The sequence below is a fragment of the Dermochelys coriacea genome, chromosome 7, assembly GCF_009764565.3.
Source record: "Dermochelys coriacea isolate rDerCor1 chromosome 7, rDerCor1.pri.v4, whole genome shotgun sequence".
Taxonomy (NCBI): Eukaryota; Metazoa; Chordata; order Testudines; family Dermochelyidae; genus Dermochelys; species Dermochelys coriacea.
The window spans coordinates 78712784-78729988 of NC_050074.1; the positions used below are offsets into that span (position 1 = coordinate 78712784).

The 17205-nt window shown below is 44.9% G+C and overlaps 1 protein-coding gene across 2 annotated transcripts in view; it reads right to left on the minus strand.

Moving 5' to 3' along the window:
- Positions 1–13312: 13312 nt before the first annotated feature.
- Positions 13313–17205, minus strand: part of JMJD1C (jumonji domain containing 1C) — a 322463-nt gene continuing 318570 nt past the window's right edge. For both annotated transcript variants that reach the window (XM_038409078.2, XM_038409080.2), the window contains one exon: positions 13313–14226. In XM_038409078.2, the coding sequence (XP_038265006.1) occupies positions 14137–14226 (90 nt within the window). In that variant the 3' untranslated portion in view covers positions 13313–14136. The remainder of the gene's footprint in view (positions 14227–17205) is intronic.

The following is a 17205-nucleotide window of genomic DNA, read 5'->3' on the forward strand; positions in this document are numbered from 1 at the left end:
CCTCCCAGAGCCTTAGGCAGCAATGTGTGTGGGGAGCGGGATTTGGACCCGTTCTGGGCACCACCAAAAATTATACAAGCCTGCAGCCCCTGTAAACCTTGGGTCGAGTGCTGTAGCTATCTTTAGATATCCCACATAGGTACCTTCTTTGCGTTTTGTCAAATCTGCAGTGAAAAAGTGTTCTTAAAATGAACAACGTATGCTGGGTCATCATCCCAGACTGCTATAACATGAAATGTATGGCAGAATGCGGGTAAAACACAGCAGGGGACATACAATTCTCCCTCAAGGAGTTCAGTCACTGAGTAATTATTTAATAAATTTCAGTTGGTATTCTACTGTTTAACAGTATGATTAAAACTGCAATTAATCGCTATTAATTTTAAAATTGTGCTTAATTTTTTTTTACACTAAAAATGCTACCTTCATTGATAGATGTATCAGAGAGTATGTTGTTAAGGGTTTGAATGGCCCCATGAGACAGCATAATACCAGGTTCAAGTCCCATGGTGGTGTGGGAGTGCGTACTTCAGGGTAAACGTTCTGAATGCCCATAAGGAAGTGTTTGGTAATCAGATGCTTAAACAATGACATCCCATCAATCTTGTGATGGAAGGTGTTAATAGCTGCAAGATGGACCTTGATGTAACTAGCGGATAGTCCCAAGCTTTTCAGCTCCAAAATGTAGTCCAGTATCAATGGTAAAGGTGCCAAAGTGATTTGCTTGGCTTGGCACCATATATCTGTTCCATTTTTGAAGGCAAGTCCTATTGTTTCGTAGTATGTTTTTAACCTGTTCCAAACAGGCTAGTTCGTTGTGATGGAACCATATTGGAGCCACGATTTCAGGTGAAGTCTGTCCAGGTACGGATAGTGAACCTGTCCATCATTCTGCGATAGAAGGTCTGGTTGGAGTGGGAGAGTGTGTGGAACACATAGCACTATCTGCCTAAGGTAAGAATATCAAGTCTGTCTGGGACACCTTGGGGCTATCAGTATGACTTCGCTTTGTCCACACGTATCTTGTTTATCACTCTCAATAGTAGTGATATCTGTGGGAACACGTATAGAAGTGGTGTTCCCATTTAAGGAGGAAGGCATCCCCCAGAAATTGGGATCCCAGACCTGCTCTCGAGCAGAACTGTGGAAACTTTTGGTTCTGTGGTGTTGCAAAGAGGTCGATAGTTGAGTGGCCCCCACTATTGATATATGTTCTGCAGGACCACATCATTTAGTTTCCATGCGTGATTGTGAGAAAATTCCTTGCTTAATGTGTCTCCTGTTGTAGGTTGAGATGTTGACATTGTGCCGGATGCACCAGTTCCAGAGATTCATGGCTTTGGTGTATAGGGAGTGGGATCAGGCTCTTCCCTGTCGACATATAAAATAGGCAATGTGTAGGTCATTACTTATATGGTCTCATTCCTTATCAATGGCAGGACGTGGAGGCATGTGTTGCAAACTGTGTGGAGATCTAATAGATGTGTGTATACCTGTGTTTTGGAGGGAAATCACCTGCCCTGGATTTTATGGTGTTGCAGATGGGTTCCCCAGCATATCCTAGAGGCATCAGTTGTAAGTGTCATAGAAGGTGGATCCCGAGTGAAAGGAACCCCTGTGCCCACCTTGCTGGGCTGTGTCCACCAGTGTCGAGTCTTTGACTTTGGTTAGCATTGTGAGGTGTCTGTTTAGCCCATGTTTGTGTAGCATGTAGATGAGCCAGCCCTGAAGGCAGTCCATGGGGAAACGCGCATGTTGTACCACGAATGTGGTTGCAGCCGTGTGGCCTAAGAGTTGAAAGCAGGTGCAATCTGATATGTGTGGACTGTTCATTACTGAAGAGATAAGATTGGTCATAGTAATAAACCTGTTTGTTGGTAATGACGCTCTGGCTTCCAGGGAGTCAAGATGGGCCCTGATGAAGTCCAACTATTGAACGATTTTGAATGAAGTTGATTTTTGAGTGTTTATCTGTAACCCCAGACTCTGGAAAAGGACAATTATCCTGTGAGTAAATGTCAACGGTATCTGCCCGAATGGGACCTTTTAGCAAACAGCCGTCCAGGTAGGAGAATATTATTACCCCTTGCTTGTGCAGGTGTGTTGCTACTACTGCAAGAATTTTGGAGAAAACTTGTGGTGCTGTGGAAAGGCGGAAAGGCAGTAGTACCTTGGATTGGTAATGATCTGTGAACCTGAGAAACTTCTTATGAGCAGGATGTATAGTAACTCCTCACTTAAAGTCATCCCAGTTAACGTTATGTGGCTGATCAATTAGGGAACATGCTTGTTTAAAGTTGTGCAATGCTCCCTTATAACGATGTTTGGCAGCCGCCTGCTTTGTCCACTGCTTGCAGGAAGAGCAGCCCATTGCAGCTAACCGGTGGGGGCTCAGAACCAGGGTGGACTGGCAGCTCCCCCAGCAGCTCCCTGCTCCCCTAAGTTCCCTGTGCAGCAGCTGCCCAGCAGGCTACCAATTGCAGGCAGTTCAGATGTCCCTCCCCCCACTGCCATGTGCTGCTCCTACCCTCTGTCTTGGAGCTGCTCCTGGGAGCCTCCTGCTTGCTGTGCGGGGGGTGGGGTGGGGGTGTTATGTCAGGGTATCCCCCTCCCCCCTGCTCCTGCCCACCACTTACTCCTTCTCCATATAGAGCAGGGTTGGGATAGGACAGGGCACAGGACAGAGAGACCACAGCTGCTGTCTCAACTTCCTGATATTTTTAAAGGCAAGTACTTAGAGTCAGGTCAGCGTACTTAAAGGGGTAATGCACATCTCTCTCTCTCTGTCCCCCATACACAGTGTGTGTTTCTCTGTCGGCCATGCTGTCTCCCCTTCCTCCATTCGTACTGCCTTGTAGAGTATGAGGCTACATTAACAACGTGTTAACCCTTGAGGGCTCAGCTGATTGCTAGTTCATTTAGCAGTAAGGCATTCCCTGGGAAATATCCCACCCTCTTCCACCCTCTAACTTCACCATCTCAACCAAGCTTCACAATAATCTTTGCTGTGTACAGTATTAAATTGTTTAAAACTTATACTGTATGTATATATACATACATATAAAAATATAGTTTTTTGCCTTGTGAAAAAAATTTCCCTGGAACCTAACTCCCCCATTTACATTAATTCTTATGGGGAAATTGGATTCTCTTAACATCATTTTGCTTAAAGTCGCATTTTTCAGGAACATAACTACAGCGTTAAGCAAGGAGTTACTGTATTGTTATATGGGAACAGGTACCTTGAAGGTTGAGGGCTAAAAACCAGTCCTCCCTGTTCCAGTGCTGGTATTATCATTACTAGTGTGACTATCCAGAACTTGTGGACCCTCACGAATTTTTGAGCTTTTTAAGATCTAGGATGGATCTCCATCCTCTTTTTTTTTGGGGGGGGGGGGGTTAAGAAGTCATGGGAGCAGAAACCCTTCCCCTTGTATTGTAGAGGAACTTGTTCCATGGCACCTAGGTGTAGAAAATGGTTTACTTCTTGTTGTAGAAGGTGCTCATGAGAAGGGGCCCTGAAGAGGGATGGGGCCAAGGGATTGGATAGAGGGATGGAAGTAAAGAGAATCAAGTTGCTTATATTATTTCTAGGGCCCATTTGTCGTTAGTGATGGAAGACTATGTTGAATAATATGAAGTAGTCAGATGGTCCCCAAAATGGGAGATGGATGGTGTCGTCAGCACTCTAGTGTGGGGGAGGTCATTCAGACCCTCAACCAAGCCCTCAGAATTGTTGCTTGGAGGAGGAAGATTGAGACGCTGATGGCAATGGTGGGGGTAGTCGGCGTCTCTGTGGATCGTACTGCCACTGATGTTGGGTTTAGGAGGCATACCTGTTTTGCTGGTAAGGTTGATATCGATTTTGTCCTTTGTGGCATGCGTTTAAATTCCCAGTATATCGAGGGTCGCTCGTGAGTTCTTCATCGTGTGCAGGAATTTGTCCATCCTGGCTGCGGAGAGCTTCTGGACATCTAACAGGAGGTCCTCTGCTGCAGATTATCTCCCTGGGGAATCCCGAGGTATGCAACCATGATGCCCAGTGCATGAACACTGCGACGACTGTGGATCTTGCCTTTATGTCGGCCGCATCTAAAGACAATTGTGGGCCGTCAGACATGAGAGCTTTAAATTGATCCCTTTTGTCCTCTGGAATATCATTAATAAAGTCCATGAAGTTCAAATAGCTCCCATGATCATATTTTGCTAGTAATGCCGCATAGTTGGTGACCCAGAATTGTAGGGTTGATGAACAATATACTTTACGGCTAAAAAGATCTAGCCGTTTCCAGTCTTTCTTGGTGGGTATGGACCTATACTGATGCTTTCTACCTCACTTGTTGATGACATTAACTACGAACAAATTTGGTGCAAGATGCGAAAAAAGGAAGTCCGTACCTTTGGAGGAAACTTAATATTTTTTGTTCTCTTGAAGGAATTCTGTGCTAAAAAATTAAAATTTCTGCCCTCCATGACATGTACTTGGTAGTGAGGCTGCACACAGTGCAAGGGCTGGAGTTGCCCCAGAAATGCCCCAGGGCCCTGCCCTTCTGCACCAGGTGTGGGGAGGCAGGTTCAGCCTGGCATGATCCAAGTGGTGGTGGTGGGGAATCCAGGTGTAGGGTGAGGGGTTCTGTATGGGAAAGTCTGAATGCAGGTAGCTGAATGCAGGAAGTCAATGGGGGGGGGGATCTGAATGCACAGGGGCTTGTGGGGGGGAGTTCTAGGTGCAGGGGTAATGGGACTCTGCAGGTGGTCTAGATGTAGGTGGTTGGAGCTCAGCAGAGCGAGTCCAGATTTGGGGGGATGGGGCTCAGAAAAGAGGTCTGGGTGCTGATGCAGTGAGGGTACAGGTGCAGCTGGTTTGGGCCCTGGGTGTAAGCGGCTTGTCAGTGTGGGAGTTGGAGTGTGTGTGTGTAGGGGGGGCTCACCAGGAGGTGGTCTGGTGAAGGTGGTGGGGTTTAATGGGGAAGTCCAACTGCAGGGAGGTGAAGCTCAGCAGGATGGGGGTTCTGGTGTGGTGGGGGATTCTGGGTATGCAGAAGTCCAGAAGCACGGGGATTGTGCAGATGGCAGAGCAGCTCCCCATATAGTGACCCCTACCCCTGTGGCTGAGCAGCAATGGGGGCAGGGCTGTGTGCGGAGCTTCCTGCACCAGGGGAGGTTTCTGGGGTTGGCTTTGACCTGGCCCAGGATGCTCCTTTCAGGGGGAAAGCAAGTCCCGTGCGCTCCAGTCCAGCCAACACTAACAGCTGAGCCCAGTGCAGAGTAGAAGTCCATGGCTGGGACTGCAGTGATTTACCTCTCCATCAGCTGCTCCAGGTGCACAAAAAGAATGCACCTTCATTGCTGGGGAGGGGCGCATGACCACTCTTGTGGCTTCTCTTTGGTTGCCCTTCAGAAAGTCATTTTTCTGTGGGGAAACAAGATCTGCAGGGGACATGAATTCTGCATAGGCGGAGTGGTACAAAATTCCCCCAGGAGTATTTTTGTCATCCTTCTTTAAGGTAGGTGGTATGGAGGCTGGGGTCTGCCAAACTGTTCTGGCTGACTCTATTAGCACATCATTAATTGAGAGTCCTATTTTGGAAACTGAGAAGGCTTGTAGGATGTTCAGCAGTTTATGTTGGGCCTCCAGGACCTCCTCAAGAGAGATATCACATCACATGTTTAAAAATGTTCTTGAAATTGTTTGAAGTCATCAGCGGCTGTAGGCAGCGGAGGCATTATGACCTCATCTGGGGAAGAGAAGGAGTTGTTAGTATTTGATGTGGTGTCTTGCTTTATGCTCTCCTCCTGTTCCTCGGTGACATCCCTCATTGGGTTCTGATGTTACAGGCACCCAGGATGGTGGTAGGCAATTTGATCTCCTCTCTACAAGGACTGGGGGGGCTACTGTAATGACTTCTGTACGAGGCCTGGGATCCCATTGTGTGGGGAAGGGCATGGGTGGAACCATGCAAGGGTGCCCATACCACAACTGTATGTCTTACCTATAGTGGGACCTCGATTGTAGAGATCTGGTTGCTGGGTCCAGTTCTCCTCTACCTCCTTGCTGGAAAATGGAGGGGCTATTGGTGAGACAGGTTGTTCCAGTACCAAGTGCACCAGGGAGACATCTGTGCCGAAAAGTGATGAGTCCGGTGTCGAAGATATTAATATGTCCTTCTGATGAAGGAAGTGGCATGGTGCTGGCCAGTGCCAAGGGTTTTGGTATTGGAGAGTGCCAGTGGTAGAGTTTTTGGAGCCGATGGCATCGTCAATGTGGTTGTTGATGCCAATGAAACTGTCAGAGCAGGCAGAGGTGGCATAATCTGTGTTGGAGATCTTGGCGCTGTTTTCTTCAGCGGTGTCGATGGTGCCAGAGTGGAGGAGGAGACTTACTTTTGCTTCTCACTCCGCACCAGAGCGCTGGGGATTGGCAGAAGCCACTCTGTGAGTGGTGTCAGAGGATCCTAGTGCCTTATAGGTACTCAGCCGTGGTGTGGTCAGTACCAACGGTATGTCTACACTACGAAATTAGGTCGAATTTATAGAAGTCGATTTTTAGAAAGCGATTTTATACAGTTGATTGTGTGTGTCCCCACTAAGCGCATTAAGTCGTCCGAGGCTAGCGTTGACTTTCAGAGCGTTGCACTGTGGGTAGCTATTCCATAGTTCCCGCAGTCTCCGCTGCCCATTGGAATTCTGGGTTAAGCTCCTAATGCCTGATGGGGCAAAAACATTGTCAAGGGTGGTTTTGGGTACATGTCATCAGTCGCCCCTCCCGCCATGAAAGCAATGGCAGACAATCATTTTTCACCTTTTTTCCGTGCGGGAGCCATATTGCTTTCAGCAGAAGGTGCAGTAGGACTACTAACCGTCGTCATTGAACCACCGCTTCCGCTGCCACTCTGCTCTCCTGCTCTTGTCTTGATAGCCAATTTCTCCATGTTGTCTCTCATGGGCTCCTGCTGCCACTCTGCTCTCCTGGTGGTCTCGCAGGACCACTTCAGCTGAAACTCTGCTCAGCTGCTCTTGTCTCGGCAAGCGTGCAGCCTGCTCAGCTGTTGTATCCTGGCAGTGAACTGTGCAGTAGGTCTGCAAACCATCATCACTGAACGACCGCTTCCGCTGCCACTCTGCTCTCCTGCAAACGTCATCCCACGGCAAGCATGGAGCCCACTCAGATCACCACGGCAATTATGAGCATTGAAAACACCTTGTGCGTTATCAAGCAGCATACGCAGAACCAGAACCTGCAAAAGCCAGACGAGGAGGCGATGGCAGCGTGGTGACGAGACTGATGAGGACGTGAACACAGACGTCTCTCAAAGCACAGGCCGCGGCAATTTGGCCTTTCTGGCGGCAATGGGGCAGGCTCATGCTGTGGAACACTGATTCTGGGCCTGTGAAACAAGCATAGATTGGTGGGACCGCATAGTGTTGCAGGTCTGGGACGATTTCCAGTGGCTGCGAAACTTTCGCATGCGTAAGGGCACTTTCAGGGAACTTTGTGACTTGTTTTCCCCTGCCCTGAAGCGCCAGAATACCAAGATGAGAGCAGCTCTCACAGTTGAGAAGCGAGTGGCAAAAACCCCTTGGAATCGTGCAATGCCAGACAGCTGCCGGTCAGTCGGGAATCAATTTGGAGTGGGCAAATCTACTGTGAGGGCTGCTGTGATGCAAGTAGCCAATGCAATCAAAGATCTGCTGATATCAAGGGTAGTGAGTCTGGGAAATGTGCAGGTCATAGTGGATGGCTTTGCTGCAATGGGATTCCCTAACTGATGGGGCCATAGATGGAACCCATATCCCTACCTTGGCACCGGAGCACCAAGTCAGCGAGTACCTAAACCTCAAGGGGTACTTTTCAATTGTGCTGCAAGCTCCGGTGGATCACAAGGGACGTTTCACCAACATCAACGTGGGATGGCTGGGAAAGGTACATGACACTCACATCTTCAGGAACTCTGGTCTGTTTCAAAAGCTGCAGGAAGGGACTTTCTTCCCAGACCAGAAAATAACAGTTGGGGATGTTGAAATGCCTATAGTTATCCTTGGGGACCCAGTCTACCCCTTAATGCCATGGCTCAAAGCTGTACACAGGCAGCCTGGACAGTAGTCAGGAGCTGTTCAACTATAGGCTGAGCAAATGGAGAATGGTGGTAGAATGTGCCTTTGGACATTTAAAAGCGCGCTGGTGCAATTTACTGACTCAGTTAGACCTCAGCAAAACCAATATTACCATTGTTATTACTGCTTGCTGTGTGCGCCACAATATCTGTGAGAGTAAGGGGGAGATGTTTATGGCGGGGTGGGAGGTTGAGGCAAATCGCCTGGCCACTGATTATGCGCAGCCAGACACCAGGGCGGTTAGAAGAGCACAGAAGGGTGCGCTGCGCATCAGAGAAGCTTTGAAAACCAGTTTAATGGATGACCAGGCTATGGTGTAACAGTTCTGTTTGTTTCTCCTTGATGAAAACAGACTTTTGCAGTAGCTGTATTGGCTGCAAATGCATCCTAAATCTTCAGGGCAAAGTAATCATTAAACACTCTTGCTTTTAAACCGTGTATTATATTTACAAAGGTACACTCACCAGAGCTGCCTTCTCTGCCTTCAAGGTCCGGGAGCCTGGGTTGGGAGGGTATTGGATCCAGGGTGATAAACAGTTCCTGGCTGTCGGGGAGAACAGTTTCTCCACTTGCCTGGTGTGGGCTATCTTCCTCAAAATCTTCATCCCTGTTGCGTGAGACTCGCCCTTTGCAGGAGTCCACATACAGGGGTGGGGCAGTGGCAGGGGCACCCCCTAAATTTGCATGCAGCTCATCATAGAAGCGGCATGTCTGGGGCTCTGACCCTGAGAGGGTGTTTGCCTCTTGGGTTTTTTGGTAGGCTTGCCTAAGCTCCTTAAGTTTCACGCGGCACTGCTGCGGGTCCCTGTGATAGCCTCTGTCCTTCGAGATTTTTTTCAAATATTTTGGCATTTCATCTTTTGGAACAGAGTTCTGATAGCACGGCTTCGTCTCCCCATACAACGATCAGATCCCGTACCTCCCATTTGGTCCATGCTGGAGCTCTTTTGCAATTCTGGGACTCCATGGTCACCTCTGCTGATAAGATCTCCACAGTCACCTGTACTGATCAGCTTGCCACACTTGCCAAACAGGAAAAGAAATTCAAAAGTTCGCAGGGCTTTTTCTGTCTACCTGGCCAGTGTATCCGAGTTCAGAATGCTTTCCAGAATGGTCACAATGGAGCATTGTGGGATAGCTCCCGGAGGCCAGTATCGTCAAATTGCGTCCACACTAACCCAAATTCGACCCAATGATGCCGATTTCAGAGCTAATCCCCTCGTCGGAGTACAGAAATCAATTTTAAGAGCCCATTAAGTTGACAAAAAAGGCTTAGTTGTGTGGACGGGTGCAGGGTTAAATCAATCTAATCCTGCTAAATTTGACCTAAACTCGTAGTGTAGACAAGGGCCAAGAGAGACTGAGATGGAGAGTGCTTTTTTTTGGTTGGTTCTCTCTCAGGAGAAGTCACCGCTCATTTCCAAATTGAGTTTTTTGAGGAATGAGCATTCCTCTGAAAGAGTGTGAGGTCTTTGGAGATTTGTGTTCAGAGGGTATCTGCTGGATGGGGTCTAAAGCTGGGTGCACAGACTTCTCCATTAAGATGAGCTTGAAGTGCAGATCCCTGTTCCTCCGAGCTTGAAGTTTCAGACTGCAGCAGCAAGCACATTTCTGAGGGATGTGTGACTCAGCCAAGCAGTGGACACACAGTGTCTGTCTGACACCAGCATGGCATCTGAACCGGAGAGGCAGTGCTTAAAACTCGGTGAACAAGACATAGCTGAAAAGATGATGGTTCACCTCAGGGGTGAAATTAACTAGGCTATGGAAAGGTTTGGTTTTTTTTTTTTTGTTTTTTTTTTAAGTAGGAAGAAAAACAGGGAAAAGTAACCGTACTGCTAAACTAAACTATGCTAAATACTATTTTCACACTAAGTGAGCTAACCTCTTGACACGGCTGGGAGCTCTGTATCAGACTGACGACGGTTGAGAGGGAACTGAGGGCATTGGGCTGGATATGCGCTAGATGAGGCACCAACTGTGCTGCGAGTCAGAGACTGTGCATGCACCACACAGACAGGCACTGCTGCTGAAATTCTCTGATCAAAGGTGCAAGGACACGCCAACACCTGAAGTGAAGCACCCACAGGGACATCCCTCAAAGAATCTTATGCATCTCACAGTCATTCTTCCTCCTACTTTAGACTGGCCTCCTCGATTCATTCTCTTAGGGTGCCAATTGCTGTAAACATTGGGATGTAAATATTAATAAAACTGACCTTTACTGTCAGACTCTTGTGTTGTGTATGAGGAAAGTAAATATAGGGGTATCCATTTGTGTGAAGCACCTCAAATTCAGGAGAAAAAATTAATATTTAACTTAGTCATGAAAAGATTACATGGGTCGCAATCCCCTAAGGAAAATCGAAGAAAGCCTGAACTAATCTACTCATTAAACAAGAAAACTAAGGCTTGTCTACACTTGAAAATTATTTTGAATTGAGGGTGTGAAATTTAAAGCATAGCAGCTATTTCTGAATTGTTCCCTTTGTGGACACGCTTATTTTGGAATCAGAGTTTCCACACAGGGAGCTATTCTGGAATAGCTATTCTGATTATTTTCCTTGAGCAGACAAGCCCTTAGATTCTGGAGGTGGTGACACAGTCATCTGAACTGCCACCCTGGATATAAAATAGATCCAGTTCTAACTTTTCCTTAAGCTACCCTTTGTGTAAAAGGCCTCTATGGTAGTTTAATTTCACTACTGTCAGATTACACAGCAACCTTTCTAGAAGTTTGCCATGCAGAAATCATGGTGTACAAAGAAACACAGTAACAGACACAAACAACTTGCATCACCATTAGATTTCATCCAGGAATTTTAATTACTTATACAGGGAGACACATGGATAAAGGCAGAAGCAGTAAAAAGTTTTCTAAATGTCACAGGTAAAATAGAACATTTCTTAAATCACTTTTGATGGCTTCATCCTGAAACAATTACCCCCAAACCTAAATTACCAATGAAGGAAATTCACAGTATTCTGTTGTATGCCTGATTTCCACCAAAGTAGGCTGTGGGAGCCCTGAGGTCATTACTGAATGTACCTGGTAACATGATGTTATGCCTACAGGTACTGGTTAGTCCTTCAACTTATAAGAAATAAATTGTTGTGTTACATTTGCAACCTGCCATGGTGTTTACGATTCTATACAAAGAAAAGTCAAAATAATAAAAATGCTACAGTTCTTACAACTGTGTACTATGCACACCGATAGAAAAGTGTAATTACCAAGACCAAAAATCTTCAGTGTGTGAGATCAGCTCAGAACAAGTGTCATTATACAACAGCTAAGGCTGTTCTAAACACTACAGTTATAAAAGACATGTGCAACCCGTATAAAATGTATACTACTACTTTCTATTCTAGTTTCAGTAACAGACTAATCATCTTTGCAATATTAGAAAACGTGTATTTCCAAAGGAATATATTAAAAGATATGTTTAAGCACCATATAAATTGTGATTCTTTGAGATAACTGACTCTATGTATCCATACTGTACGTAATATGCAAACCAGCGTGAAACTTTAAGTGTCTAATTCTGGGAAGGTCTTTGGCCGGAACATCTTAAATACCTTGGAAATGGTACCTGAAGCTCAAGGTACATTGCTTGACAGACTATATAAAGACCCAACTATCTCAAAGTCCTAGAATTCAAGGACTTGGTACTAAGTACTTTCTGACCTTCAATGGGCAGGTTTCTATAGTAATTTGGACTCCCTTTGGCAAACCAGAGAAGTATAGACACAAAGAGTGACCACCTTTGCTACTGACCTGAGGTTTCTGCATCATCATACATGAGACAAAGTTTCACTACACATCTCTCAGCCTTGGCTTCTTTTTTGCATCTCTGGAGAAAGAAAAATTCAAGCATCTGTCAGTTCACACAGATAAACAATTATAATCCACCTAAATATTTATATTGTGAATATCAGCATATAAAATGATATTCCCCCTTTTGTGATAAAACTATCAAAATAGGAGGATACATGAGGAATACTGTGACTTCAGCTCTAGGAAAAAGACTATGTTCTGCACTAAAACTGCATGCATGTAGTGTGGTGTTCAGGTGTATTCCATACATAAATAAGAAAAATATTTTTGTAAGACTAGACTAACAGCAGCAACATTGCAAACCCAAAGCCTCAAAAATCTTCCCAAAACATTAAATCTTTTCAGCCAAAAAAACCCAGCAAAAAACAATGCAACAAGAGTTATTTTTTGGGTTAAGATCAAAGGTTTACAACAGGTTTAACCTCCTACATGTAAATATTAGCTACCATTAAAATTTATTTCTATTCAAATTCTGTTCCTGAAAAGAAACCATTCCTATGGCTCCGTTAAGAGAGCTCAGCAGCTTGTTGTATCTTCAACAAATAGTTTAGCTATCAAATTCTCCCTTCCCTCTGTGCTATGTACAGAGCAATATATTAACTTAATGTAAACTTAAGATGCAACTGATAATGCATATCAACTCATTCCAGTAATATTTCTCAGTAACTACAAAATCGACTGCAATTTTTCTAACCAGTTAAACCCAAAACATGTTCTTTTAAAATAATTTTTCTTTTCACTGAAAAACCTGAAATTGTTTTGTATATCATCCAACTTTTTAAATGCAATTTAAATACTACCTCTCCCCACCTCCAAACACGTTATATATGTTGTTTCATTTGGCAGCAGCATACCTACTGCTATCACATTTTGGCTATATCACCAGCAAGAGAGATATCAAATTTAATTTTTTCAGTTTTAGAGCATTATACATAATTTTATTTTTTTTTATAATAAGCATACGAGTTCCTCATCACTGACCTAATCTTTACACACTTAGTTTACAAGCAATAGAGAACTTTTTTTTTTGTTCTATGGAAATTCCCTTCTCCTCAAAACAAAAGAATCTTTGTTATTGAAGACACAACATAAGGAATGTTTAAATTATTTTTATTCTTAGATAGCTCTCTTTGGCTCAGCCACTTGAACTGTGCTCCAGCAAGTCCTTTAGTATTTTCATATTAAAACTGGCAGGGAGTGAATGGTGCATACTAATTAACATACAACATTGCAATCTTTTACAGTAGGCAGCTTTACAACAGAGACATCTGCAATCACTGTGAAGGCATGAATGACTCAGACAAGTGTGTCTGTCACAAATGTGCCACAAACATGAAAAACACACACAATGAGACAACATTTGATAAAGTCGTTTTAATGGAAAATGCAAAACCCCTTTCAACTTCAATGTACAAAGCATGTGTAACACTTGCACTTGTAACAAATTAAAGCAAGCCAATGTTTTAAAAAAATACATCATTGAATGTATATATGTATATATTTACACAGCATTTTAAGTTTAATATTTAGCTTTAAAAGTTCACATAAATTTTACCAAAATGAGACAATCTTTTAAATAAATTACACCTTTTGAAAATGTTTAATTGTACACTGAATAGCTTCAATAAAATACTGAAGTGTCTGTATTTAATATCTACTTTATATACTTTATATTTTACAAAGTTTACAATTATTTGGCAGTAATTTTCAGAAAATGACATGACTGCTGTGCGGATTCAGCAATGTCCCAAATGCAGGCAATAGCTGGTGTTTGTGTCCTACTCTCACAGTAACTGTCTCAATGTAGTGAAAAATACCAGAGTTATTTTAGCAAACTGTACAAGTCACATTTACATTTGATCAACAATATAGCATAGAATTTTGTGGGTTTTTTTTCAAAAAATAAATACATCTTAAATCTTTGACATTTCACAAACTTCATATACATTATAATACAAGACAGCAGAATGCTGCTTAATTTTTTTTTAGTAAGTAACATTTAATCACAGTAGCTGTGATCTATGAAGCTATACTGTTGCAGTGTCATTAACAAGTAAATACGGTGACTATGTTTTCTTGGCACTGATGGTTTGTGAAGCTTAAATTAGTGTGCATACTGTTCATCATATAATTGAAAAAATAACCTCCATCTGATGGTTTAACATAAAAAAGCAGCGAGCGCTTTAGTTTTCTTCCACATCTTCCATTTCATTTTCATGAATCTTCAAAGCCCTCACCATTTCCTTAACTGCATGATACAAGATATTTTTAACCTGCAAAAGTATAAGACACACCTCAATAAGATACAAGTGATAAAAAAGTCACTACTAATGCATGGTATGTAACTATGTTTAGGACTGAGACCTAGGCTTAGTGGATGAAATAAAGATTAAGTTAAAAATGTTAGTCCAAAAGGAAACACCTTGATATTCTAAACACACAGTGAAATACCAAAACAGCGATTCAACTGAAAGTCGTTTAAACCACTGCATTCACATTGATTGTCTCCCTTAGGTTCATGGGGACCAAATAGGCACATTGATTGTCGTCGTTATTCGGTGTGAATAACAGCTAGAAAATGACCACATACACAGTTACATATTTCAATCAGAATCAGAACACAGTGCCTTCAGAACAAGTTCTAGTTGAGAATCTGGCTTTAAGATTCTACTCGATAAGTTTATGGAGGAGATGGTATGATGGGATAATGGGATTTTGCTAAGTAATTGATCTTTAAATATTCAGGGTAAATAGGCCAAATCCCCTGAGATGGGATATTAGATGGATGGGATCTGAGTTACTATAGAAAATTCTTTCCTGGGTATCTGGCTGGTGAATCTTGCCCATATGCTCAGGGTTTAGCTGATTGCCATATTTGGGGTCGGGAAGGAATTTTCCTCCAGGGCAGATTGGAGAGGCCCTGGAGGTTTTTCGCCTTCCTCTGTAGCATGGGGCATGGTTGACTTGAGGGAGGCTTCTCTGCTCCTTGAAGTCTTTGAACCATGATTTAAGGACTTCAATAGCTCAGACATGGGTGAGGTTTTTCATAGGAGTGGGTGGGTGAGATTCTGTGGCCTGCGCTGTGCAGGAGGTCGGACTAGATGATCAGAATGGTCCCTTCTGACCTTAGTATCTATGAATCTATGACTAACATGGCTGCTACTCTGAAACCTGCTCTCAGAAGGAAATCTGTTCCCACAGGTCTCCTAGTGCACAAGCATCCTGCTTCCACACGCAGCCAGAGCGGGCAAGAGAAAGAGATGGGAGCTCGGCAACCAAGCCTGGCAGCCCCACGGAGCCAGTGCAGGGAGCGTGTTCTGCTCTCACCCAATGCAGAGAAGAAAGTGGGATGGATTTGTCCTGCTTGTCTCATTCAGTCTGCGAGCTCTTTGGGCAAGGCCTTGTCCGATTTGTGTGGTATAAGCACAGAGCACATTCAAGGCACTGTTCACATCATTTATAATAACTCCACCCCTGTCCTGTATCTCTGGCTCCAGCACCAGGACAAAATACCATACTCTTTGGTTTGTCTTGGAGAGCAGAGGAAGCACTGCATGGCCCTCACCATGCTGAGAACACTCACAGCTTTGTACTTAGACAATTTCTACACTCAGTGCTCATGCTTCAGGGCTTCAGTTTGTCACCTGCAGGGGTCAGGGAGGAATACTTTCCCCACAGATGCACAGTTGGCCTGGTGCATTTTGGTTTTCTTTCGCCTACCGCTGAAGCATCAGGGATTGGCCACAGCTGGAGGAAGGACACAGGATGATATGGACCAGGGCCCTGAGGTGTTACAGTAAGTGCTTTGTTCCTAGATGCCCAGTTGGTGATTCTTGCTCCCAGGCTCAGGGTCACATTGATTGCCAGTTTTGGAGTCAGGAAGGTATTTTGCCCCAGGTCAGACTGGCAGGGACCTTGGGGGGCAGGGGAAGTTGGGTTCGGCTTCCTTTCCAGCATGGAGCAGGGATCCTGCTAGGATCACCTGAACTTGTCTCACCCAAACAATTCTCTGCCACTGCAGGGGCCTGAGGCCTTGGTGGCATCTCGGTCCCTCCTGCTCTGTCTGTGGCCACAGCCCATCAGTCACTGGAGGGCTGGGAAGTGGATAAGAGAACTGGCTGTGATTTGGTCTGGTGAAATCTGTTTGGCAAGGCTCTGATAGGAGTTAACTCTGGTTATTTTGAAGTGGGGTTCAGAGAGGCCATGGGATTTACCCCAGGTCACCCAGCCAGTCAGCAGCAGAGCTCAGGGGTCCTGACGCCGAACCGTCTATGTCTAGCAAAGGACTTGTACCAGCACAAGGTGTGCGTTTTTTTCCTTGATGTTATTGTCATTCACCGTATTGGCCATTGATATTTCAGTGGTTCCTTTGACTTCCCTTCTCAGTCACCTGTTGTGGAGAATGTGGACATTTTTGTAATATTTTTATGAACAATATGCATGACTCCGTTTCCCCACTCACTGTGTATTGCCACAGCCTGAGTGTAAAGGGGTTAATATTTCCTCTGGGACAAGGTGAGACAAGGGGTGTGGGTCATAAGCTGGCAGGTCTGGGTTGGTTTGAATGAACTATCAAGGAGAGCAGAACATGTCTGCTCAGCAGGACGGCACCTGAGACAAAGGGACCGAGTGGGTGTGTGGGGTGTTAAGATGACTGCTGTGCAGCAGAGAGAGCTGAAATCCAGGGATTTTGGAGCAGAGGGGTAGGGGATGCACCCAACACAGGCTCTGAGCTCAGTTTGGCTTTCCCAGACAAACCTGCCCCCCTCGGTCCTGGAGTCCAGGTGACCAATGAAGAGGGCATGGTCTGAACAGGCTGTGCGGTGTCACTGCCAAACGCTGCTGGCTGCATCGTTGCCAAAGGGGTCGAGTATCTCACAGGGGTCTACACTCAGCTGGACTCACTGGGGAGCCCCAGCGAGAAGCAGAGGGGCTGGAGGCCCAGGGCTCCATCTCAGAGTTGTGGGGCCATGGCACTCCCCCTTGTAAATTGAGGAGGCCTCAGGCCTAGAACAATGCTCTCTATAAATATATCAGAGGGATAAATACAGGAGAGGGAGAGGAATTATTTAACCTCAGCACCAATGTGGACACAAGAACAAATGGGTATAAACTGGCCACCAAGAAGTTTAGACTTGAAATCAGACGAAGGTTTTTAACCATCAGAGGAGTGAAGTTTTGGAATAGCCTTCCAAGGGAAGCAGTGGGGGCAAAAGATCTATCTAGCTTTAAGATTCTACTTGATAAGTTTA